This window comes from Zalophus californianus, chromosome 1, assembly GCF_009762305.2.
Source record: "Zalophus californianus isolate mZalCal1 chromosome 1, mZalCal1.pri.v2, whole genome shotgun sequence".
Classification (NCBI taxonomy): Eukaryota; Metazoa; Chordata; class Mammalia; order Carnivora; family Otariidae; genus Zalophus; species Zalophus californianus.
Window position 1 is genome coordinate 168,501,034 of NC_045595.1, and position 26,912 is coordinate 168,527,945.

Here is a 26,912-nt window from a genome sequence, read left to right on the forward strand (position 1 = left end):
TATTATAAAGATATTCTTATAAGGAAATCAAAACTGCCTTCTCATATAAATTGTCATTATTAATACACAAAGTCTCTCCCCACATGGAAGATTTAGAGTTTAGGAATCATGCTTTTATTCAATTTAATATATGGAGGAATGCTACACAGGGAAAAAGAAAAAAAAGTTTCATTTCTTGGAGCTGCTCTTGACGAAGTAAGAGAATGATTCATATCCCTTTCCTGTGAATATTTCTGTTTCTTTCCTTTCCACTGATTTTACCTGCTTTAGAAAGTCTGCAGTGACAGTTTATTAAATCATCACTTCATGGTTAAAAAGTGCCAATTGAAGCAGCAGGAATCCACATTACCCTGGCCTACATGCCACAGTAAACGAAAACAGGCAACAAGTAATGTATTGACAGCATGGCGGATTTATGGGTAGCACATTTTTTCTCTGCCTCTCCTTAATCCCAGCTCCTGTCTGTATAGTTGAGAACTGCAGCCTTTTAGGGTATTTAAAACTACAGGCTGCTTTGTATGCCAATGATCTTCACACAGCCAAATCAAAGTTTTTCACCCTCCAGATAAACGTTTAGTTTGATTTACAACTGGAAATTTCTTGTATTTTACCCTTCGAATCCCCCAAAACACTACATAGCAAAGGGCAAATGTTCACTATTAGGTTAAGTTTTCTCTAATTTTTGTGGACCACTGATCTTTTTGAGTTTTTTTTTTTTTAAGATTTTATTTATTTGGCAGAAAGAGACACAGCGAGAGAGGGAACACAAGCAGGGGGAGTGGGAGAGGGAGAAGCAGGCTTCCCGCAGGGCAGGGAGCCCGATGCGGGGCTCCATCCCAGGACCCTGGGATCATGACCTGAGCGGAAGACAGACACTCAATGACTGAGCCACCCAGGTGCCCCGAAGTTTTTTTTTTTTCTTATAAAAATTCAAATGTTCAAGTTCCTGTGGATGTTACCTTTTAGCTCATAAAAGTTCAAATTGAGTCAAGATCCTACTCTCTGTACCAAATTCCACAACTATAACTTCATTGGGACTTAGAGGTCTAGACTAAGAACACATGTGATATGCAAGTTAAATCTGATCTCCAAAAGCAGTACAAAGAGAGTGTCAGTTCTATATAAACTATACACTAATGGGAAAGTAATGCTTGGTCAAAAGCAAAAGCTTTCCTTGTCTTTTTCTGAGGTAGAACTCTAGCCTGAATCCTAATTTTTTTCCCCAGGATCATTTAAGATGCAAGAAAATTACAGTGTCTATCAAAGGGATTCTGGTACTTACCACACCTTCATTGTGCTAGGAAAACCTTTCAGCAAGACAGTAGGACTGAGAAGGACCTCTTTATGGGGAAACTGAGCCAAAGAAGCACTTTACCTTGCTCCTGCAAGGAGACTTTGTCATAGAAATCTGGTGCTAATAATAAGCGAATTACCTTGGTATTTTCCTCAGTGAGAAATGAGGTGTCAGATTTGCAGCCTACTGTTTTATTTTGCCAAAATAAATTCTAAAAATGTACTGGGTATCAGGGACCGACTGTAAGTAGGTCTCTTTTAGCTGACATTTTTGTCCCTAGTTTTCATGCTCTTATATGTCAGGAGGCCCTGAAACCTAATCTACCGGAAGCCACATCACTAAGAATGACAAAATGGTAGCATTTATCTAGCATTTACTAGTAACAAGCACTCTCATAAACTTTACATGTGGTAAGTTCTAATGATGGGTAGATTATTCTTGCTCCATTTTCCCCCCCAGAATAACTATGAGTGCCTTTTAGACTATAACTTTGTTCTCCTCTTAGATATTCAAGAATTAGCCTTTCTTGTGGTCTCCCTTAATTTATAGGCCATTTATGCCTACATTATCTGGGATAATATATTTTCCATTGCTCTCAATGGACTTTTAGTCTGAATATCAAATGGCAGCTAACCATCTCAGGAAAAAACTGATTTTCTGGTTTTCTTTCTTTTTCGTTTTTTTTTTTTTTTTTTTTTTAAGATTTTATTTTTAAGTAACCTCTACACCTAGTATGGGGCTTGGCACAACCCTGAGATCAAGAGTCGCATGCGCTACTGACTTGAGCCACCTTCTTGTGTTTAATGACATTAGTTATTTCCTCTTTTTTCCCCCTCAAGGGAGGCTTCATAAAGAACCGTCACCAATTTTGTTTAACTGCCACAGAACCTTCCTTACACAGTGACTTTTTCCATTTTGAAGAAAACAGTCATCTTCTTGGATTTACTCTTTAGCCATTGTGAAAATACCTTTGCTTTATTCATGTTTTCCAGGATATTTTATCTGTGAGTTAGGTTTCACGCCAGATGTGGCATTTGGAGTACAATGTTTTATAATCTTTTTTCTTTCAGTTCCAAGAGATGTGCTCCTTCCCCCTAAACCAGACCCTGAAGTCTCCCAGAGCGAGCCTGGTAAATAAATAATTTTATTTTCCCAGTTAGGAAGTGTGTTTTTCAAAAAGTGTTCTTGAGATAAATACATTTTGTAATCATTGTGATATGGAAGAAGTTTGGAGAAAATTATAGATATTGAATGTGTATTTCCTTTTTGTGAAGATTTAACCTTATCATCTGCTTGAATTTTTTTTCTCTGGTTAGAATGGAGGAATAGTATAGAATTAGTTTTCCATGGAAGTGTTTCCATCGAAAAGGAGATCATGCTAAAATTATAAGACATGCTTATTAACTGAGCCAACCATTTTTACCTTCTTTCAGAATGTAAATAGAACTACATTCCAACTGTAGGTGTACTTTAAGTCAAAAATGTGCATGCCTACTCAAAAATTTTCCTCAAAGTCACAGTGAATGAGATCTTTAAAGTTTTAGCTAAACTAAGTTTCCTAAGTGGCATCTAATATATAGAATTTTCTCATATTTATTATGATTCTTCGATAATGTTTAAATGTTCAAATAGAAGCATATAGAAACACACAAATGATGTTTACTTCACCAGGTAGTAATTTTCATAAATATATTTCCTTGATTTGCTTTTGGCCTAGTTCTGCAACCTGTTACCTTTAGAATTGATCCACCAGAGACAACAATAGGTAATGGTTTTCCCCTACCAACCAACTCTAATAGTTTTCTTTGCTACAGTCCAATTGCAGGTCTTTCTCACCTTACCATATTGAAACAACATCTCTTCTCAGTCCACCTCATCATCTCATTCTCATTACTCTTACTCTTTCCAAAATAGAAAAGCAATGGCTTCACTGTTGTAAAGGCTTTGCTCTGAAGACCAACTTAAGACAACTCATTACCTACCTCATTACTTCCGTGTTCAGAACAATTCCATGCGCTCATGCCCATCTAGTTAACATCTTCTGCAAGTTTAGTGGTTCTCAGCTGTAGTGTTACAACACACTAGCATGTGACAAGTTATGAAAGGTTCTAGCAAGTAATTATTATCAATATTGGTCAAAATACTGAACTTTGCCCATGGTTTATTTTTAAAAATAAACTTGAGGAGACTCCAGATGACCGCTACAAGAATCAATATTTTCACTCACTTTGTAATTCTGTGTGTCCTTGTGGATGGGAGAGAGAGAGACAGAGCTACAGCTGACAGACCAGGACTGTTTCTAACTCATACCCCATCTTAACCAGGGATGGTCATGAAGAGTGTCAAGCCCTGAATCATTTTTTATCTGTCCTGGTGGGGGAAAAAAAAAAAAAACAGTTGAGAACCATTATTCTTATAATCCACAGTCATTTTCCTGAAGGTTCTGTGTACATCTAACTTTCTTCTTCATGACCCACCTAATGTTTACCTTTTCCTGTTTCAAATGAAGGAATCTCGTGTAATATTATTCTGGCCGGGTGCTGGCTTTTGCATCTGAAGATTGACAACGCTGGTGCTTTTCTTTTGCAGCTCCTTTAGAGACACGAGGCAGCCCTTTCATACCCATGATTCCACCAAGTACTACTAGTGAAGAGGAACTGCAAGCCACTCTGGGTATTTTGTTTTCATGTTTCAGTCTAATGAGGACCTACCTTTTAGGGATTGCTCTTGAGGTAGCTATGCGTGCATTGTGTTTATGGAATGTTTCCAAACAATAGAGGGTCTCTTTTTACCGTTACTAAAAGACATCCATTTCACTTGATTCTTTTACATTAACTGTATATTTGTCCTTCTAATATTTATGCTGGTTTTCAATAGAAAATGAGAATATTTTAAAACATCTTGACAAAATTTTAACTTTTCTCAAAAGAAGAATATTCCCAAAGTGTATCAGCGTTATACTTTTTGGTTGTTTTTTTTTCCATATTTGAAACTGCCTTTGGGAAGAAAAATTTCATTTTGAATTCATTGAATATTTTATGGGTGCTAAGTGAAATGCTAAGCAATGGGAGTTCCAGAAAAGAAACTGTTTTAAGGGTGAGTCCTGACTCTGGAGAGCTCAGCATCTAATATAAAGAAACAGGATCAGTGATAGTAGTGCTTCCTCAGTGCCCCCCAGTGTGCTATGTGTGATGTTTCATTTAAGCCACACAACAATTGCCCATTTTACAGATTAGAAAATTGAGGCATAAAGAGGTTTAAAAATTGGGCCAAGTCACACAGTTAATGTCAAAGCTGGATTGGAACCCACGTATTCAGTCACCTGAGCTCCTGGGATTCACCTCAGTGTTGAACAAACGAGTGTGATAGAGAAATGAGCAATTTGTTAAAGAAGCCAACTACTGGGTATATCAGGGGACGCTTTACAAAGGAGGTGATATTTACCCCGAATTTTCAAGCTGGAGTGAGAGTTGAAGTTAAAGATGTGAAAGGTTCTTTCAGGTTAAAGACAGTTGGGAGAGAGGCAGTTCAGAGAATGGTGGTCAGGCTAATCTGATGAGCACATGACTTGCCTGGAAAAACGAGGATGGCTAGATGCATCAGGAAGGTTGGTGGGGATGAGTGGTCCATGCTTTCAGGAGTTCAGTACCGATACATTCACAGCCTGGAAAACCTCAGTTTGCCTGACCCTCGATTGAAAATGAATCAGAAAACAAGAATTTCCAGCTTGTGTTTGTTGGTTCCTTGGTTCCTTTGCCCTGTCCACAATGCATCTCCCATGGCTGTGTTTAAATCAGTGGCCTTATTTTCCTCCTTTCATCCCTTTTCAAATAAATCTATGCTTTGTGTGTGTCTACTGAGATGCAGTTACTGATCACATTTCAAAATGAAATCCTCTTTAAAGGGACAAATTTAAAACTGAGCAAGTACACCCTAATTTCCAAATATTCATCTATTCTAGCCATTCTCCACCAAGTGAACATCACCCATGACAGCAAAGTCAAAAGTACTTTTCAAGAACCACTGCTAGATATACTAACTTCTACTCCCTATTTATTTTAATGTACCTTGGTTTATTGAAGCAAGAACCATCGCCTGCCAATGGTCACAAGTATGTCTGTTGGGCGCCTGGGTGGCTCAGTCGTTAAGCGTCTGCCTTCGGCTCAGGTCATGATCCCAGGGTCCTGGGATCGAGCCCCACATCGGGCTCCCTGCTCGGCGGGGAGCCTGCTTCTCCCTCTGCTTGTGTTCCCTCTCTCACTGTGTCTCTCTCTGTCAAAGAAATAAATAAAATCTTTAAAAAAACAAGTATGTCTGTTATGAGCAAAATCCTGATTATAAAGCAGGGCAGAAAAAAAAGGTGACAGTGTATTCTATGCCCCAAGTATTTTCTTGGCTACAGGGTATGGTAAAGTGGCAAAGTATAATTTGCTATGTTTATATGATGCTGTGATGACTTCGAGATAATATGGGAGTAGAAGTAGTGCCACACTTATTTTTTTTTTTATTTTGCCAGGAAAAATGTGTCTATGTCAATAAACTTTGACTCTCACATCACATAAATAGAAGAATATTTATCCTTATACAGTCTAAATGCACCTGTCTTCATACAATGTATTTCTTTTCCAGCTCCTATAAATAACTTGAGTTTATGGAATAGAGGGGAAGCATGAAGACAGTAATGTATGAAAACAGTTAAGAGACAGAGTTTGAGAACAGCCATGTCCAGGATCATGAAACAGTAATCGTGAACTAAAAGCTTTTGGAAATCCTTATGATAATCATGAAAATAATAGAGCAAGAAGATAGCAAATATAATAAATGAGTTATTAAAATGTACCTTTAACTTTGAAATTTTGTGATGACAAGGATTACTTATAAATGCAGTTTCCCATGAGGTGGAAAAAAAATGTGCGGTTTTTTTGACATGTTCATGATGATAATTACTGAAAGCCAGCCATCTTACTGTGTTTTTCCCCAGCAGAAACAGACCAATCCACCCAAGGATTCTTCACAACTAAGATTCCGCTAACAACTGAATTGGCAAAGACAACTCAGGGTAATGCTGCTTCCCCACTTCTGCGTAGTAAACCATTTCTTTTTTTTTTTTTATTATTATTATGTTTAAACCATTTATTTTCATTTTTAATCATGAAAGAAATTTTCTTTTCAGAATGTCAGTTTTCATCACAGTGAAATAGTTTTCTTCACTTTATAGGTGCAGGACATCGCCGAATAGGAATATTTATGTGTACATCACTTGAATGTAGGGAAGACCAGTTCTTTAGTTAGAACTTTGCTTTTGAATGTAGGGTTGACCATTTGATGCTGAGAACTAAGAATGAAAGCCTCCTCTCACCATGCTTTTTTAGTTTGTTTAACCTTCATTTGCCTCATTTTCCACATCTGATAAATAAGAATCTGTGTTAGCCTTTTTCTCCTCCCCATTCTCCTCCCTCTCTCCTACCCCCTCGCACTCCCTCTCTGCCTCCCTCTGTCCCATCTCCTCTACTCCATAACGACATTGATACTGTAGCCTGAGGAAGGAAACTTGTAAGGAGAAGAATCAATTTTTAAAGATGACTTAATATTTAAACCTCGAGGGAGGGTTTGGGGGAGATTTCCTTTTATTTCTTTCTTCCTACTTCTTGGGAAATGAACTTGCTTACACAAAGCTCTATCTCCATGTTCTCAATAGTCTATCCTTTTTGTATTTTTCTATCCTACTTAGGTTATAACCAGTTGTGGATTTCCGGGATTTTTGTGGATTTTTTTTTCTTTCTGTTCTAAATGATCCCTTTTGTTCATCTCTACATCTTTCATATGGTAGGAAGTCTAAAACACAAAAGTAAACATTTTTTTAAGGAGTTGGAAGACACATTTATTTTACTTATTGTCAGTTATAATTTGTAGAGAAAATCTGGTGTAAGAAATTTGAAATAATAAGAAAATTGTTTAAAAAATATAATTTTAAGGTATTTTATAATAAGTAAAACAGTACATATTCTAAATAAACATGACTAGAACACTTCATGGCATAGGATAGTTCTTGTAAATTTTCTCAATCTTTTTTTACTTGTTTGGTTTCATTTTTTATTATGTGTTAAATGTTTATTACTTACATTGTTACCTTTCTATTTATTAACTTTTTATTTCTTTATGAATCCACACAGAAGAAACCCAACATAATGGCAGCGCTCCCATGTCTTCATGACCAGCTTCAACCATTAACAACAGATGGTCAATCATGTTACATCCATAACACACCCTAATTTTTGTATGGTTTTTTTTTTATGTTTTTGCTTAATAGAAGCAATTAATGTCTTAACAGAAGATAGTTGATTCTCATAATGAAATACATTGTTTTTGCAGCAAAATATATAAACATTTATAACAAGCAACATAAAAAAGACTATTCAGTTCAGGTTGTGTTGCCAGATGAAGAAAGGATTTCAACTTTTTAAAGCTTTATAGATTTCAGAATTGAGAATAAAAGATTAGAGGCCTGTTTTTTCCTTGCTTTGCTTTTTCTTACTATAATGGGAATGTCAGTACTGTGTCACCATTATTAGTGTATGTGGAATTTTTATCAAATTCTTTCTAGAATATGGTTCTACTAGATATGAATTTTATAGTTGGTGGGGTGTATATCCAGGATCTGATTTCATTATATGAAATGTCTTAATATATCTATACAACGTACTCTATGTTCTGAGGATTGTTAGCTTCAGCCTGAACTGTGCTGCCCTAGGATTCATACTTTTCTAGGCTTGGACCAAGGATCTTTAGAGTGAGCTTACCAGGGATTCGCTGGTATGAGGCGACAAAGAACACCCTAGGAAAGAACCTTTCTTAAGGGTGGGGTTAGCATTAGCCATCTGGTCCGGCCCAATGGGCCTTCATTACCAAGAGGGTCCACTTTCACAAAGGCATGCTGTGCGTCCCTAGGATCACCCTCATCAAACCCTCATGAATGTGTGCCTGAGCTCTGTGGAAGAGGAAGTCAGTCATCTGTTTTGTTGTGTTTTTAGCATCAGGCATCAGAGGCCTAAGACAGCACACAGCAATTTGAGAGAGGTGCTAGGGGGTGAAATGACTCCTCTTGGTCTTTGCATTCTCCCCATGCATGGACCATGACCTGTGTGGCTTTTTGATCTCTAAACCCTCCACGATGGGAGCCAAGTGCTCCAAAGAAATTTTGTGCCTAAAACCTCCGACATAGAGCCTGGTAGTAGAATCTCCAACCCCTGTTCTCAGGGACAGCCTTGCTCCGTTGTCTACTAAGACAATTCCCTGCAGCACGCCATAACCCAAAACCTGAAATAGTCAAACTCTTCTTTGCCTTTCTCACACTGTAATAGAAATCCACTTGACTAGACATACTATGGGGACACTGTTTATTTTACTTATTTCTGCTCCCTTATCCCTGCCCCACCCCAGGGAAAGTTATATCTTTCTTACCCTCTCCCTGTGCTGGGTAGAACATGACAACTTCAAGGTGTTTCTCCTATAACCCTGTTTGTTTCGTTTTGGAGTTATCTTCATGCTTCATACAAGTTAATACTTCATAGTATTTTTTAATGCTCTTAAACAGATTTTTATAAAACTAGGTACAAAAGCATCTTTTAAAATTACTAGTCATTAAAAACTATGTAGACATATGTTCACAAAGCTCCTTTTCTTTTTTTTTTCTTTCAGTTTAAAATTAAAGCCCTAGAGCAGTTTTCTCAAGGCCATGTGTTATTCAGTGATGAACTATATGAGTACCTCATAGTCTAAACTTAAGTTATACTCCAGTGCTTGTATGAAAAATTCTGTCTAGATTTAAGTAAAGATTGTGGGGAAAAATAAAGCAAAAATTCTTATCCTATGGCTTTGAAATACTGAGTATAGTCCTGATTATTTCTGTGTTATTTATTTTCTCTGTTCTGCTTTATATCCCTTTCCTGTCCAAAGTTTTAAAATTCATATTTGTCCTAGAAGGAGACTAATAAGAACCATGACCCTTGTATTTCTTTAAGCTAAAACAATCAAACATTGAAGAAATTAAGATGAAAAACTGAAATAGATTCAATTCACAGGGACTCCTACCACCGTCAAAGAGAATTTTGAAGAAAAACATTTGCAAATCATCATTACACCATTTGAGGGTATAATGAGAATTAATTTTTTATAACATCAGTACCTCTGTTCACTCTAGCTGCTACACTTTGAAAGGTCCACACTGAACCTACAGAGAATTTCAGTATGCATCTGCTGTTTTTGGCCTGAAGTATGGCAAAATTCTGCTCATCAGTCTTCACATTGGAAGCTTATAAATGAGCTACGTTATAATCTGTTTCACAGGTGTATTTTTTTTAACTTGGTAGGCAAAGCATTGCTGACTTATGATTATATAAATACTCAGGATGTGAACAAAATCATCAAAATGATGTAATCTACTTACAGACTTTGCAAGAAAAATTTTTTCCAGTCTTAGCTAAAGCATTACCAGGAGAGTTAGTGGTAAGGAGGCAGTGAGTATGGTATGTTGGGGGGGTGCGGCGCAGAGAAGAGGGAAGGGAAAGATGGAGGAATTCCAGGATGAACACACACTTTAAAATCTTAGGAAGCAAAAGTATTTCACCTTAGTTTCTCACGAATTTGCCTGCCTACAATGGTCGCTCATTTTTTAAATTTATTTAGCAAGTCTTCATTAGGTGTCCTCACTGTGCCAGGCGCTGAGTAACAGGAGCAGGAAATGACAAGGTGGTATGTTGCTCCCAGGGCCTGTCCCAGTTCTTGCTCTTTGCTCTCCCTCTCTTGATAGGCAGGGCAACAGAAGTCATTGTCTCCCACTCCTAAAGCTTTAATGGATAGGACTAATCGAGTATTCATTTCAGGGTTCATGAGCTGGGACAGTTTGATAGAGACCACATGTTCCCACTCTTTCAAACTACCTAAAAATATATACTTTTTTTTTTTAATCTTTGAGATTACCTGTCTTCTTTGGCAAAATAATGTTCCACTCTGACTTCCTAGTTGAGAGATGTGGATGGATGGATGGCTAGTTGGCTTATATGTTTATCATGTTAAGCAACCATTCAGTAAAATAAATGCCCTTGAGAAACATGGACTAAATGGAGACTAATCCTTGACATACATTACAAATGACATCCCACTCTGTGTGCCTTTATTTCCAGTCATGAATGTGTTTGCTTGTTTTATTTTCCTTCAGCAGCAATGCTGTAATGCATAATTACAGGTTTCAGAACATCCTTTCCACTTCCATGCAATATGTATGAGTTGCTGGTCCCTGGGATGCTAAATCCCATTTAATGGAATGTTGGTTATTAAATATGAAGCCTTTCCTCTGTTTCAGCACCACACAGATTGTATACTACTCCTGTGAGGCCCAGAATACCGGACAAAGCACACATCAGACCCAGTAAGTTGTTTCTCTTTCTGGCGACCTAAATAATCAGCACACCTGAGAAGGTATAAAATGTGTTGAAACAGCAACATACACCAAGGGAGGGATATATATCTCTAAATGGCAATAAAGGATGTGCAGAAATTCAGATCCTTGTGGATAAGTGGAGAGGAAATGATGAATCCATAGTAATGATAAGATGTGACCAGATATAAAGACTCCCTTGGAACTTTATCAATAGAGAAAGTATTTTTAGAATAGCATTTGTGTGTAAATCTCACACATACTCCTTCAGTTTTCCATGGCAATTATAGGAATAGCATTAGAGTTAGCTATTTAGATACTACTAGCTCTCAAATGTTATTGAAGAAGAGATGGTCTCTTCTAGTATAAAAGACCCTTGTTCTGGGAGAACATTTTTCCTTGATTCCTTCAGATGATAAAACACACACACATACACACATTTTACAGGTCATATACAGTAAAAATGATAATTAAGAAGTGGAAAATACTTTACATTTATTGGATTCTCCAAAAATTCTAGCATCTCCCTCACTGGAGCTTGTTAGTGAAAAGTTAACTTGGACAGGTTGATTTGGTTCATGTAAATTGCTCCTATGCTAAAGCACAAGTTGGACCAAAGATACTGACGTTTCCTGTCCTTTTGTTGCTGCAGTTCTAAGTCTTCTTAAAGTTCTAAATAATGAAGCTGCATTATAAATTAATGTTCTTTGTGTACCATCTCTCCAGGCATGTGGGAAAAGAAACAAATAATTGTTTTTATCCTTTGGTTTATGGATAGTCCATGTGTTTTTTGTCTTTTGTTTTTGGGGGCTTTTTGCAGTAATTTTTCCAAGACCTAAAGGTAATTAGGCACAGACATCTTTTATAAACAAATGTATCTCCATGTGCCCTCTGTACCATGATAGCTGTTGAGAGCTTAATGTGTGGCTGGTTATATTAAAGGTTTCTACAAAACAATGAAACCGTAACAACAATGGCTAACATTGAGGGCTTGCCATGTGTCTTGTGGGGTACAGTTAAGGAAGCCAAGGCATGAGAACAGCTAGGAAGTAGATTTGAAGGCAAGCAATCTGGTCCAGAGCTTGCTCTCTCAACCACAATATACTTCGTGCTTTTTCTGGGAGAGTCTTCCAGAGGCTAAGGCAGGTGACCTCTTAAAGTGCTAGTAATGCTCTGGCTCTCCATAGAGTGGGAGAGAAATTAAAATGATTTCATCATACTCTATGTTCAACAATGGACTTGTACCAGGTTAAGAGGGAACACCCTTATGTGGAGACCCCTGCAAAAGACCCACCAACTTATGAGTTATGAATTAAGAGCTTGGCACATAAAGACACTTCAAGTTTTGGTTTTTCATTGGGTGTATAGGTAGTCCTGATCTTTCTTCAGTTCTGTTTTGGAATGTATCTAGTGCTTAGAAATTAAGTGAGGGATTTCCCATTTAGACATATAAATCCCCTTGCCAGTTGGTTCTTCAAGCCAGTGATCACCTCAGAGTAAAAAATCAGGTCTCTCTTCCCAAAATCAAGTCTATGATTTTTAAACCAAAATTGTGGTTTCCATATTCTAAACAGTAGTTTTTGATGAGTGATAATTTTTCTGTTGCCTACTTAAATGACTTCCAATTCTTTGGGAACTTTTGTTTGCCTTGGCTACAAAGTTTTAACAAGAACATTTCTAACCTATTTATTTCCCACTTTATTGTAGTTCTGAATAAGACAACTATAAGACCTAGTAGACTCAAACCCAGTAGGACTCCCAAAGAGAATGGAATGGGAACAGGTAATGATCACAAATTTATTTCCTTTTGATCCTCTCCAAACTATAAGTGTTTTCATTCAAAATTTGTACGTTTGTTGAATTCACACTTCAATTTCTTTTTACCGGTTTTGGAAGTTCTTAATAGAACTGGAATTGGAAATTGTAACTCATTCCAAAATCAAAATTTGCAGTGTCTCTGAAAACACTGAAAAAGAATTTTTCTTTTCTAAACTCAGTCCACTAAATCATATATAGTCTTGATTCTTGAAAATATCCTGATTAAATATATATTTTGGTATATATTTAATATATATTATAAATATATTAACTATATAATGTATAATATGCATTATTGAATGAAAATATCAAAATAGCTGTTTTCTCTAATTTCAGAAACACTTTCCATACATAGGCTCAGTCTTCAAGACTGTAATCACTTTAAGTTGGTAATTTCGCGAGTACCATTACAGTTTTTTTATAAGACCTGAATTTGTTGGCAATGTGGAACATGATATTCTAACAAGAGAAGCTAGCAGTTGATCATACTGGCTACAGGCATAGTAACATTTCCAAATCATTCAGCTTAATTCAGGAATTAAATGACATTGCCTTAATCCTGCCAGATCAGTGGGAGTAGGAATCATACAGATAACTAAGACAATCATCTGACAAAAGTTCAAACATCTCACTCACTAAGTGGATAAATGGTAGTTATGAGATGCCCTAATATGGGATTGCATCATTTCCTTGCTTTATTTATTTATTTATTTATTTATTTATGAGAGAAGGAGAAGAGGGGAGGGACAGAGGGAGAGAGAGAGAGAATCTTAAGCAGGCTTAATGCCCAGTATGGAGCCCCATGCAGGTCTCGATCTCATGACCCTGAGATCATGACTTGAGCCAAAATCAAGAGTTGGACACTTAACCAACTGAGCCACTCAGGCACCCTGCAATATTTTTTTAAATAATACAAATCATGTGCTTGCTTATGAAAAGAGCATGGAAATTAGAATTTCGTTAATGCATATTTAATCCATGATGGTTCCCTAATGAGAGTGAGATGTGAATAATACCTGAAGATATTTGGTCTAAAAATCATTTAGATTTGTTTTAAAATGTTTTTTCTACTAGGTTTTTACAGTGTGTGAAGTCCTAGGAATCCATTTTCCTTCAAACCAATTAATGTGGCAATTACTATAAATCCCTGACTCATGAAAAGTAAGAAAGCATTCCAATATTTATTTGTGCTCAGCTATTCTTTTTATTATTCCCAACTGTGGGATTAGGCAATGCATAGTTTCTTGGATTGACATAAACAGTCTGGCTCTAAACAGAACCACCTTGTTAATAGTCAAAGCACTTCCCTGGAGTTTGTCCAAGTAAAAATAGAAGAAAGCATTTGTGTCAACAAAGCAAATGAAAGAACAGGTAGCTATGATCAAACTTGAAAGTGATTAACTTTCAGTGTAATCAAGTACTGATTCTCACTAGGAAAATGCTAATTGTCTTCCAGAAGGAAAACAGCATTATTATAAGTTTATCTGCAATATAAACATTTTTTTCCAGAGCCCCTTGTAACACCAACTGACATCTATGACCCTTTTGTGTAAATGAAATCAACTTTGTAGCATTAACTCATCTAGTTAAACTGTGGAAGAAAGTCCTCTTAATGGAGCTTCATTTTAATTAGTTGGTGGCTAGTAGAAATGGGCTGGTGAGCACAGGCAGACAAAGCAGAGCTCAGTTTCTGCCTCCCTTGCTCTACTTCCATCCCCCAACCAAAATGCATTGTACCCATTCTATTGTCTGTCGAGATTCCCCTTTGGGGAATGCTGCCCATCTGTGGGGAATGAAGTCAGCAGACAGCATCCTCTTTCAGCTCCTTCAGAATCAGCCTCAGCTGAGAGAGCTTTGACTGGGGGTCAGGGTGATACATCTCCAGGTCTACTACAGATCACATAACAACGAAATGGTATTTGCTTCAAGAATGCAAGGTTGGCTCAACATTCAAACAGATTTGTATAATTCACCACATTAACAGAGAAAAGGAGAAAAATCATACCATCACCTGAATAAATACAAAAAACCATCGTTAGACAAAATTCAAAATCCATTCATGATGAAAACTCTCAGAAAACTAGGAATAGAAGGAATTTTCCTCACTCTGATAAAGGATATCTGTGAAAAACCTGCAACGAACATCATACTTAATAATGACAGTCTGAATGTTTTTCTCTTCACATCAAGAACACAAGGATTCCTATTTTTGCCACTTGTGCTGAAAAGAGTAGTGGGGTATTCAGCCAATGCAATAAGGCAAAAAAGGAAGTAGGTGGTATAAAAATTGGGAATCATAGATGACATGTAGGATATAATGAATGGAAAATTTAATAGCTCTCAGACTATTTGCTTAGGGAATAAGGTCTTTAGGAATTCATGAGAAAAAGAGTGTCTTAAAATCTATTCTCTCCAGATTACTGACTTACATGAGTCCACCTTACTTTGACTCTTCATAGTTTTGTTCTGGCTTGTTTACCAGAAATGCAGGTATTTACATAAAGTTTATTTTCTCCTCTGACCCAGTCCCACTATCTCATCCACACTTACTTCTCGCTTCTATCGAGTCTTAATGAGACTTAATTTTTGTGTCACCTGATTCCTAATCAACTTTGACGTCTTGTATTTATCTTTATTATTCATCCATCTCACAGACATTTTCCTGCAGTTTTTCTTGCTAAAATTTTTAGCCCAGATATTTTACATTAAAAAGAAAAATCAGTTGATAAAGGAAGTGTTTAGGATTTATAGGACATATTCTTCATGGTTTTAGGCCACTTAAGATTGTGCCTTTGGAAGAGTCAAAAAGAGATTCTGAGGCCTCAAAACAGTGGACCTTTGATTATTTAGACCTCTATAAAAATCTTGCAATGATTTCATAAACCCCAGGAATCTTTAAACCATCTTGAGCCAGGTTTCTTATTTCATGTCATCATTACAGATATTTGCCCAGCTTTATATGCATTTCTTAGCTATATTTGTAAATATGCCTCCACTTCAAAGTCTGAAATTAGCCTACAAAGTTTGAGGTTGTACGTAGGTCATTTTTCCAGCGCTCTGCTTTTAGAGGTTTTCCAGAGATGTGTTTAGACTTCACTGATGTGTTCTAAAAATTACAGCCAACTTGAGATCTACACTGCAGAGAGGCAAGAGGCATGCACTAGACCAGGAGATCACACAGGCCAAATCTGGCTCACGGCATATTTTCATGAATAAAGTTTTGTTGAAACATAGCCTGCTTTCAAAATAGAATGGTAGAGTGGAACAATTGTGACAGAGAGAGTATGGTCCACAAAGCTGAAAATGTTTACTGTCTGCCCAGCACAGAGGAGGCTAAATTCTTCCATCAACGGTCAGTCTCCAACTTTTCCTTGTAGAAGGAAGCTGCTGAGTTGTACAGGTACTCTTCCATCCAACCAACATTTATTGAAGGCCCATTAGGTTTCAGGCAAAATGTAGTCTGGAAACCAACCTGACACATGTGGTTTAGCACATACGTTAAATACTTGAACCTGAGACTCCTCTCCCTGCCTCCTAATGAGGAATCCACACTTGCCTGCCCCCACAGAGTGTGCTTGACAACCAGAAACCAGACTCCTCCAAGATGAGGAATGTGTTTTTCTGGGCTGTGGCTAAACCTTCCAGTCTGCTGGCTCATCACTCCTGGCTTTGTAGCAAGGTGTTAAGATTTGGAGACAAAGACACAGAGACCAATCATGCATAAATACCACCTCTTTTTGGTCCCAGGGAATAGTGTCTAATACATTTGGAAATGGATTTTCAGTTTACTGTGTTTGTTTGCAACATTTTTGTTACCATGGTTAAAAATACCCAAATCATTACTTCACTTTTGACAATAAATTGCTAAGGGATAAACTATGAAAATCCAGAGATTTTTGGAGAACTCCCATATGGCAATTGGGAGGCTCATACTAAAGCTCCACTAGGTGCTTCCAGAGCCAACACTGCCCTTTCAAAAATATGTTGATTAATCCTGCCTGAGGGAAAAAGAATTCAGGTCACAGCCTGGGCCAGATTGGCTGATTAAATGCCAATTCCTGAGAATTCTTTCTCCAGAGCACCTCTCTTCCTGGCTTTGTCCTTTGCCTTCCCATTGCCTCTCTGCTACCTCTGGCCTTCACTTGCTCTCTGATTCAGAGCAAAAGAAGTTCACTGGTGTCTGGGCTCTGGTGCTCACATTGCTGCCTGGCTGACATGCAGACCACAGCATGGTGTAGGCATGGCCAGAACCAGAGTTCATCCCCCTGTCCCAGTTCAATGCCCTGTCCCATGGATAACTTTGGCAGGGTTCTTACCAACATTTATCTACCCTGTCAACTTTTATCTGTTTCTGAAGGCTGAAGAAAGTCCAGGTTAGCTGCTGATTGATTTGGGTACATACATTTAAGGATCATAATAGTAAGATGCTTCTGTCTCTATCTATAAAGAAAGTGACACAATAGTTGGCTTCTGATTTTTCTCTTAATTAGAAAAGAAGCCAGGGAAATTGTATCTTTGGTCTTACTCATAAAGTAGGCTTGCAGAATTCTGGATTCTCTCCCGTATCTCCAATTGACTAGCCCCTGTGGCTTGGAGGACTTGTCCACTGTCAGGATCTGCTATTCTCTGAGTCCCACATATTAGTGGCATGGTTGGATGACATATGTTTACCAGCCAGGGCCATTTAGACCACACACAGTGGTGATGCCTCAAACCACCCAAAACGCAGAAGGTAGGACTCTAAAGCTAAAGTCACTTAGCGTCTTTGTGAGGAATAGTAGAAGCAAGAAGCTGACAAGAGGAAGACAGTACACTGTGCTATGTCACTTCGTGGTTAAGAGCTAGGCTTTAAGCTGGGCACATGTCGGTCTAAGTCCCAACACTTCCTAGCTGTGGGTTGCTTACTCTTCCCTTGCCTTGGGTTTCTTCATCTGTGGGACCTGAATGGTATCTCCCACACAGAAGGGTTGTATGGATCAAATAAGGCAATGAATATGGAAGGTGCTTTGAACCAAAATACTTTGTTTTTGTTTTCCAGTTAAAAAGATTTGGGAAAATGCTATGAAGAAGAATCACTAAAGGCACACACAGTCTACTAGCCATCTAGAGCCTTCTAGAATACACAATACATTTTTTACTCTCAAAGGAGTAGTGGTAAATCAGGCTTACTATGCCAGGTTATCCTAGTGACACAAATGGAAGTACTTCCTTCCTCTGTGCCATGAACAAATGAGTCCTTTTCCAACCAAAACACCCAAGTGAGTCCTTTCTCTGACCACATTACACTGAGAGTGAGCACAGGAAGAAGACTAATGAGCCCTTTGTTTTCACCATGCCTGTGGGGTTAGCCACAAAATAGTCATTGACCCCAAAAACATATTCTTCCTACTACAAATAAGCAACATTTAATTCATGGCTCCATACAAACATTCTCCATGATTTTATATATTCTCTCTTAACCAAGCAGCACAGAGTATGGGATTGCAATACCGGGGTTTATAAATTAATGTTAATTATAATTATAGTATTAATAATAATTATAATAATAATTATAATGTTATTACTGTGTTGTTTAAAATGTTGATTTATAATAATAATTTAATTTCATCATTTAATGTGCTAATACCTGATTTTTGGCAAGTAAAGCTTTTCCTGTATTTTAATCAATATTATTTTAATGTATCTGCCTGCACATTAAACAAGATCGAGTGTGTAATGTCACTACATGGTCCCTAGAACACAGTGAATAAACTTGTGATTTTGGTTGTCCTTGTTAATGTACAGACTAGTATACTAAATATTCTTATTTTTTAGGTATGTGAATTATAGTCAGGTCCTCAGAGTATGGATTTTTTTTTTATGTTGGTCACCATAAAGTACTTCATTAGTTTTTGATGTAGTGTTCCATGATTAATTGTTTGCATATAATACCCATTGCTCATTGCAATATGTCCCTCCTTAATACCCATCACCGGGCTAATCCATTCCCCCAACCCTCTCCCCTCTGAAACCCTCTGTTTGTTTCCCAGAGTCCATAGATTCTTGTCTGTTTATATGAATAACGTCTGTTTCTATTCTTTCTTAATGATGACTGTCAGCCACATCGGGGAAGATCATTTTGTAATGTAAAAGCATAATAATTCAAAAAATAAGACAAAATCTAAATTGGTTCCCGTATCCTTAGGATAGATATTCAAACTCCAAGCATGGGTATTTAGGTGAATGACTAATAACCACCAGATTATATTTGAGAGACTTAGGAGATAAAATATCACACAAAACAATTTTCAGATCAATTTCTTCCAAATAGCAATTTGGAGCTCTGTGCCTGCCCAGGACTAATTTACAAGTCTCAAAGGTACAGATCCAGTTTGTGGCCAAATCAGCGTAATAGCCAAGGCTTCTTCAGGAATATTTTTAAAGTCAATTTACCAAGGATAAATCCAAACACATTGGAATTTTAAGAGGTTTTAGGGGGTATTGAAAGGGTTGGAGGAAAACTTTTTTTAAAACCACAGAATGTACTCATGAATATTGGCAAAAAATGGCCAATCACTGAAGGTGAACTCTGCCTAGTGAGACCATACCACCCAGAAAGGCAGTACAGTGTGGGCATCATGGAAAACTAAGACAAAACCATGATCCATAATCAAACACTAACTCTTCAGAAAAACTATTACAGCTAATGAATATAGGGCTTTGAATATTTTCTATATGCAGACAGGAGAAGCCAATTAAAATGGCCTGGGCACAAAAACACCAGTGCCACTGTTCCGCATTGAATGCGCATTATCACTGATTACCAAGTTTCTGTGAAAAAAACATCCAACACGTTTTTGCTGTCTACTTACTCCCTTTCATTATGTCTGCTCATAGGGGTCAAGCAAGCACCAAAGCCATCAAGTGCTGGTAAAAATATGTCAGTGGACTCTACCCACTCCACCAAAAAACCAGGTAAGGAATAAGATACTAACTCCCTTACTTTGCTCTTCTCTGCTACTTGGGCAGTAACTGCAGTGTCAAATGTTGTAGAAAAAACAGCATCCTCACAGCTCTCAAAGAACCATGCCAACAGTACATGGGTACTGCTAAAGAAACATTCTAAAATATTATCTTTGGGGCGCCTGGGTGGCTCAGTTGGTCAAGCATCCGACTCTGGATTTCAGCTCAGGTCATGATCTCAGGGTGGTGAGATGGAGCCCTGCGTCAAGCGTCAGGGGTGGAGTCTGCTTAAGATTTTCCTCTCCCTCTGCCCCTCCCCCACCCTGTGCATGCTCACTCTCGATCTCCGCCCCCCCAAAAAATTTAAAAATAAAATATTATCTTTGGGGGAATAAATAGTGCTCTGTGCACACATCAAATATTAATAAGAACCTCCAATGGGGTACTAATTCAAGAATCACTTTGTATAATGTTCTGACGGGTCTCAGGTGACAAATGCTGAAGAGTCACTGTGGGTTCTAGTTTTCATCATGTTCAAGTTTTGTTCTTGTGTGATTTACTGTAATATCCTTTAGCCTGATAGGATTTATGTTCCTAATTTAAGACTGTGCTCTATTTACTAGGCCAAAATTATGAAGCTGGTGACTTGGAAAGGTTTGCGTTGAGTAAGAATTCTATGCCATTTCAAAGGTTGCTATGAAACCTACTCTAGTGTATTAATGCCTGGGCTACAGAGCCATATTCTGTTATCACACTCACTCCCCTGCACGTGCACAAGTGCACACTCGCTAGTCTCCCAAGAAGCACTTAAAGTCACAGGGCATTTTCCTAGGTTGCCACTTCTACTTGAAGATTTTTTTAACCAACATATATCATGCAAAGAAAGAGGTGAATTTTTAAGCTAGAACACAAGACTTAAAATTTAGGTTAAGGTGGATTGCTCTAGGCACCTCTAGCCTCGCCAGCATTTGTGCAAAGTATGAAAAGATAATTTGTGCATGGTATAAACAGGTATCTCTTCCCTCTGCCCTTTAGGCAGACTCCTTAGTAAAATGTGCCCTTCCTCTGGGTGGGCAGGCTTGCACCAGGGCTCACAGATGGGTGAGCAGAGTGCGTGTTAAACTTCACCGCCCACTCACATATCCCTTGCCAGGGCCCTTGTGCAGTGCACAACTGTTCATACTGACCCTGCTCTCCACAGGCACAGGCTTATTGCTTCTGCCATCAAGGCTGCTTTGTTGTAATCTTTTGAGAAGTTCTGAAAGCGTTTATTCAATTATAATTATATAATAGATTTGGGTGGTGGGGTGGAGCATCCACTAAAGGAGAAATTATATCCTTTAACAATTTAAAGCTAAAATGACCTAAGAAATTGTAGTCTGAAAATCAAAGGCAATGGGGGACAGTGAAACTCAGAAATACTGTCGTGCCTATATAAGAAACTAAAGATGTTAAATTCTCTATATCTGTACAGTTTTAAAAGGCAGATAGACCTATAATTAGAGGATATTTTTTCCATATGTTAATGGACTTCATTATTCCTGGGTATATTACCAACATTAATTTAGAGGAATATCAGAATATATTACTCATAGATACTCTTCTATGGAATCTGTCCTCTGTCATCCACTCAGTACTTATCAAATGTTATATTTTTTAAAACCTGACATGTTTATGGCATGAATCCTTATGGCAACTTTATCTGTAATATAATCTCGTAGCCGCAGTCCCAGGCACTCGCCGCCCACCCTTGCCACCTAGACCTGTGCCCCCACGAAGAAAACCTTTACCACCAAATAATGTCACTGGCAAGCCAGGAAGTGCAGGTATGTCGGTCATGTACCTTCTCCCTCCATGATGCTCATTTGCCTAGACAACCACAAGCCCTTCTTGGCATGCTAGCTCAGGCGATAGACAAGTCCTTGGTGCATGGGACATGTGCCTGTGTTGGCCCCCAAAACCGGACCCTGTGAGTCCACTGGACACTGGGCTTCTCTCCTGATTCTGGGTGGGTGTGGTCCCGGAAACTATCCCTGTGTATCTATCTAGGCCAGTTTGCTTTTTAAACATTGTGAGACAGAAGCTCACTCAGGCCTTGCAGCAAGCGCATTATTTTGGATGAAGTACTGTACATTGCCAACCTATAGGGGGTAATGGAAAATGTGATATCCCGTCGTCTCTTTACCATTATCTCCTGAAATGAAATCCTGTACATCTCACTGAAATCTCCCCTGTTCACCAGCCTTCATGCTGGCCCCCGTATTACAGTACTAGCGGAGAGACTGAGGGCTAAAACATGAGCAGCTCTAGCCTGTGCAACAAGCCAAGAATATATACTGTAGAAGGCAACAGAACAGATGTTATATTAAGCAACTTTTTCCTTCTTCTTCAGCCATGATCCATGCCTGCCAGTTACTCTCCAGGTCAAGCCATTCCACCTCCTTGATATCTTTCCTGTAAAACACCTTCCATCTAATCCCACTGCCCCCTACGTACTTCACCTGCTCTGCCTTTGCCCACAACAGCTGCTTTTGTCTTTTGACGTCCTTCTTGGCCACCAGACTTGCAACCTGACCATTCATCCCCTTCTCATCTCATTACTTTCCTAGTGAAAATCTTTCAGTGGGTCCTTGTCACCTAAAAACAATGTCCAAATCTATGGTATGGAAGGCCTTTCATGATCTGGCCTTTCCTGTCCTTCCACAGTCAGCTCTCACAGTACCCCAGAGTACTCTTGGCTCTCACACCACAAGTAGTCTTGTGCTTCCCTGGCTTGTCTCTTCCTGCAGCCTCTGCCCCAATATAGCTCTCATACCTACCTGCTGATTATTTCACTTCTTTATTGGCACAACCTCTGTGAAGACATTCATACCCTCCCCTCACCCACCCTTCATCTTTCCCCAGAGACATTACTACTCTGTCTGCTTACTTTCTCTGTGACCTTATCCAGTTCTTTCACAATATCTACAGCGCTTCAACATATTTGGCTCACACATCTATTTTGATCAAAGACACAGGTTTTGTCTTCTCTCCAAGCCTGTCATATAGTATAAGTGCTGAATAAATATTTATGGAATAAATAAATGGGGAACTTGCCAGTGCTCCTATAAAGCCTGACTGCTTTGGCTCTCCATTACAGGAATCATTTCATCAGGCCGAGTAACTTCTCCACCCCTGAGGGCCACACTTAGGCCTACTGAAGCCCCTTCAGAAAGAACAGAGACAGATGAAAAGCAACCAACAGCTCCTGCCTCAGGAGAAGATCTTGGTTAGTATGTCAGTCACTTCACACTGGATGCCTAGCTATGAAGTACTAAAAGATTTCAAGTTAAGGGGAATAGAGTCTCAGCTCTGGATTATCTGTTTTATTCAATTTTGTGATTAATATCAGTCCTTTGAAATTTTAAAATTATACTCATGTTTAAAGCTTTGAGATAGAATAGTCCTTCCCTTCATAGACAGAGAAGAAGGTACCCAAGTTTTTTAGAGAAGTCTTCCTGAAAAGATCTAGATTACCCAAAGTTTCTCACTAAATCAGATGTCATTATTAATCATACATATCTTGGGGTGCCTGGCTGGCTCGGTCAGTAGAGCATGCCACTCTTGATCTCAAGGTCATGAGTTCAAGCCCCACGTTGGGTGTGGAACCTAATTAAAAAATAAATTATATATTAATTTATTAATGAGTATTGCCTACTTTAATCTTTAAGTCATTATTTGGTATACTCAGCACACCTGCAGCAGGACACAATTAAAGGCATTTTATTGTGGACAGATATTATAATTATACGCAAGCAGTTGACCAGGAGGCATATTAAATATTTATAGTTTTTAATACTTCATTTTCTTGAGAAGTTTTTTATATTTTGCTAAAATCATTTATTATCTTCTATTCTCAGGTAATATAACTGACTTTAGCTCAAGTCCAACAAGAGAAACTGATCCTCTTGGGAAGCCCAGATTCAAAGGTAGGTATGATTGGCTCCAAATCTGAATTTTAGCCAGGCTGTCTTAGATTGAACTATCCATTAGCTTTTGCTGTGTAATAACTGCGAAATCTTAGTAGCATAGTCTAATAAGGATTTATTTCTCATGTGTTTCCAAGTCACCTGAGGGTCAGTAGGTTGTGCTTTACTAGATGGTTCTGCTTCCAGCAGCAGGTACAGCTGGACCTCCCGTGGCTTGTGTTCAGCTATGCTCCACATTTTTTCACTCTGGTCCTAAGGATGAAGGACCAACAGTGACTCAGGAGCCATTTTAATGACAATACAAAGTCAAGAGTGGGGAGTTCAGAAACACAACAGCATTTCAAGCTCCTCCTTGTTTTATATCTGCCAATATCCATTGGCCAAAGAAAGTCCCATAGCCCACCTCAAATCAAAGATTGGGGAAGTATACTCCTTCCATGTATATAGAGAATATTTTTGAACAGTATCAAGTCTACCACAGTAAGAGAGCTATGATATAGAGCCCAGTATTTCCTTTTTGTAATATTTTTTTCTGAAGTGTAGAATTTGATAAATCTTAACATATGTGTACACCCATGAACCCATCATCACAATCAAGATAATAAATACATGCACCACCTCCAAAAGTGTCATCATGTACTTTTATAATTCCTCCATCTCACTCCTCCCACCAAATCTTTAGTTCCTAGATAATCACAGATCTGCTTTACTATAAATGTGTATGCATTTTGTGGATTTTTATGCACATGGAAAAATACAGTATGAACTTTTTTTGGTCTGGTTTCTTTCATTCAGCATAATTATTTTGAGATTCATCCATGTTGCAACATGTATCAATAGTTCATTTCTTTTATTGCTGACTGGTATCCTATTATATGAATATATAATTATTTATTAAACCTGTTTATGACATTTGGGTTTTTTCTAATTTTTTTACATTACCAATAAAGCTACTATGACCATTCATGTACAAGTGTTTGTATAGTCATATGCCTTCATTCCATTTGGCTGTGAATGCCTACAAGAGCAGTGACTAGATCATTTGAGTGTATATTTAACATTTTAAGAAACTACAAACTGATTTTCACAGTAGTTGTGCTGTTAACCTTTCTGTCAGCAGTGTATGAGAGTTCCAATTCCTCCACATCTTTGCCAACACTTGATCCCAGGATCCTGAGATCATGACCTGAGTGCAAATCAAGAGTAAGACACTTAACTGACTGAGCCACCCAGGCTACCTGAGATTCTTTGTATTTTTTGGTAGAAGACCTTTTTCAGATACATGCTTTACAAATATTTTCTCCCAGTGTGTGGCTTCTGTTTTTTAATTTTAATAAATCTCAGTTTATTAATTTGGTTTTTTTATATACTATATTTTTGGTGTTGTATTTAAGAAATCATTGACCAATCAGAGGTCATAGAGACCTCTTCCATTTCCTTCTAGAAGTTTATCTGCTGTTTCCTTCTAGACGTTTTCTGCTTTTACATTTAGGTCTATGATCCATATTGTGTCAAATTTTGTATATGATACAAGGTGTGAAACAAATCAGTTTCCTTGCTTGTGTGTATAAAATTGTTCCAGCATCATTTGTTGAAAAAAACTATTCTTTCCATGGAATTTCATTTGTACCTTTGTCAAAAATGAGTTGTCCATATATTTGTGGAACTGTTTTAGCTCTCTAGTCTGTTCTATGGATCTATTTATCTGCCTTTACATCAGTACCACCATGTTTGTATTATTGTGGTATTGGTATTGTATTGATGATTCTGGGTCCTCTGTATCTACATCTGAATTTTAGAATCAGCTTATCAATGTCTAAAAAATAGCCTGGTTATATTTTTATTAGAATTGCATTGAAGGTATGGGTGAATTGGGAAAAATTGACAGCTATACAACAGTTAAGTCTTCCTACCTATGAACAGTGGTGTATTTTACCATTTATTTGGCTCTTCAATTTTTCTCACCAATGTTTTTAGTTTTCAGTGTACAGAAAACCATAAAAATAGTATTTTTATTTCAATTTCTAATTATTCATTGCTAATATATAGAAAAATTAATTTTTAAATTCCCAAAACCTTGTAAAACTCAGTACCTTTTCTGTAGATCCATTGGAGTTTCTACATGCAGAATCATGTCATCTGAGAGTAAAGTTTTACTTCTTCCTTTCTAACTTGGGTGGCTTTTTTCTTGCCTTATTGTACTAGCAAGACCATCCAGTAAAATACTGAATAGTTACAGTGAGGCTGGATATCCTTTTCTTATTCCTGACTTTATGGAAGAAGCATTCATCCTCTCACCTGAATGTAATTAAGTATGATGTTACCTCATAGGTTTTTCATAGATGCCCTTTATTGGGTTGAGAAAATTCCCTTCTGTGTCTGCTTTGGTGGTAACTGTTATCAGAAATGAGTGCTAGATTATGTTTAATGATTTTTCTGCCTTTATGAAGATGATAATGTTTTTACTAGTTTCTTAATGTAATGAGGTAATTGTTTTTGAATTTTCAACTTTTCATTCCAGGGACAAACTCCACTAGGTCACAATATATTCTCATTTTAATATGTTGTTGGGTTTAATTTGGTAAAATTTTGTTTAGAATTGTATTCAGTGAAGGATATTGGTCTATAGTTTTCTTTTTCTGTAACGTCTAAGTCAAGTTTTAGTCTCAGAATAATGCTGAACTCTCCTCCCTCAGTTTCAGAGTTTAGAATTGGTATTGCTTCTTCCTTAAATGTTTAGTAGGGAAGAAGAGTATTTTTCTTCCCTAGTGAGTTTTGGTAATTTTTGTCTTCAATTTATTGGTCCATTTCATCCAAGTTGTCAAATTTATTGACATAAAGTTGTCCTTAATATTCTCTTATTATTTTAATATCTGTAGAATCTGTAGTGATGTCACCTCTCTCATTCCTGTTATTGATAATGTGTAAGTTTTCTCTTTTGCCTAATAAGTCTGGCTGTAGGTTTATTAATTTTTTTGACTTCTGAAAAAGTCAACTTTTTGTTTCATTGATTTTATCTACTTACTCTGATCTTTATCATTTTTTCTTCTGCTTAATTGTGGTTTAATTTACTCTTCTAATTCCTGAAAGTAAAATATATCTTCATTGATTTGATTCCTCTCTTCTTGAATATGGCATTTACTGCTACAGATTTTCCCCTACATATTATTTAAGCAGCATCCAAAAATTTTTGTTATGCTCTATATTCGTTTTTACTCTATTCAGAATACTTTTTAATTTCCCTTTTGATTTGTTCTTTGACTCATTGATTATTTAGAAGTATGTAATTTAATTTCTAAATATTTTGAGATTTTTCTAGAGATTATTCTGTTACTGATTTCCAATGTAACTCCATTGTTATCACATGCTCTCAGATACTTAAATCCTTTTAAATTTACTGAGACTTTTTTATGGCCCAGAATATGGTCTATTTGGGGTATGTTCTGTGTGTACT

At 37.5% G+C, this 26,912-nt stretch overlaps 1 protein-coding gene across 13 annotated transcripts in view; it reads left to right on the top strand.

The window, feature by feature from the left end:
• The window catches only part of LOC113916108 (ABI family member 3 binding protein), a 239,687-nt gene that overhangs the window by 181,908 nt on the left and 30,867 nt on the right, over positions 1-26,912 (top strand). For 10 of the 13 annotated variants that reach the window (XM_035722968.1, XM_027581964.2, XM_027581976.2 and 7 more), the window contains 10 exons: positions 2,365-2,424; positions 3,012-3,059; positions 3,884-3,967; positions 6,276-6,353; positions 10,656-10,721; positions 12,438-12,512; positions 19,425-19,502; positions 21,212-21,316; positions 22,630-22,758; positions 23,390-23,458. In XM_035722968.1, the coding sequence (XP_035578861.1) occupies positions 2,365-2,424; positions 3,012-3,059; positions 3,884-3,967; positions 6,276-6,353; positions 10,656-10,721; positions 12,438-12,512; positions 19,425-19,502; positions 21,212-21,316; positions 22,630-22,758; positions 23,390-23,458 (792 nt within the window). The remainder of the gene's footprint in view (positions 1-2,364; positions 2,425-3,011; positions 3,060-3,883; positions 3,968-6,275; positions 6,354-10,655; positions 10,722-12,437; positions 12,513-19,424; positions 19,503-21,211; positions 21,317-22,629; positions 22,759-23,389; positions 23,459-26,912) is intronic. The other 3 variants (XM_035723063.1, XM_035723085.1, XM_027581994.2) reach the window with 1 other exon arrangement.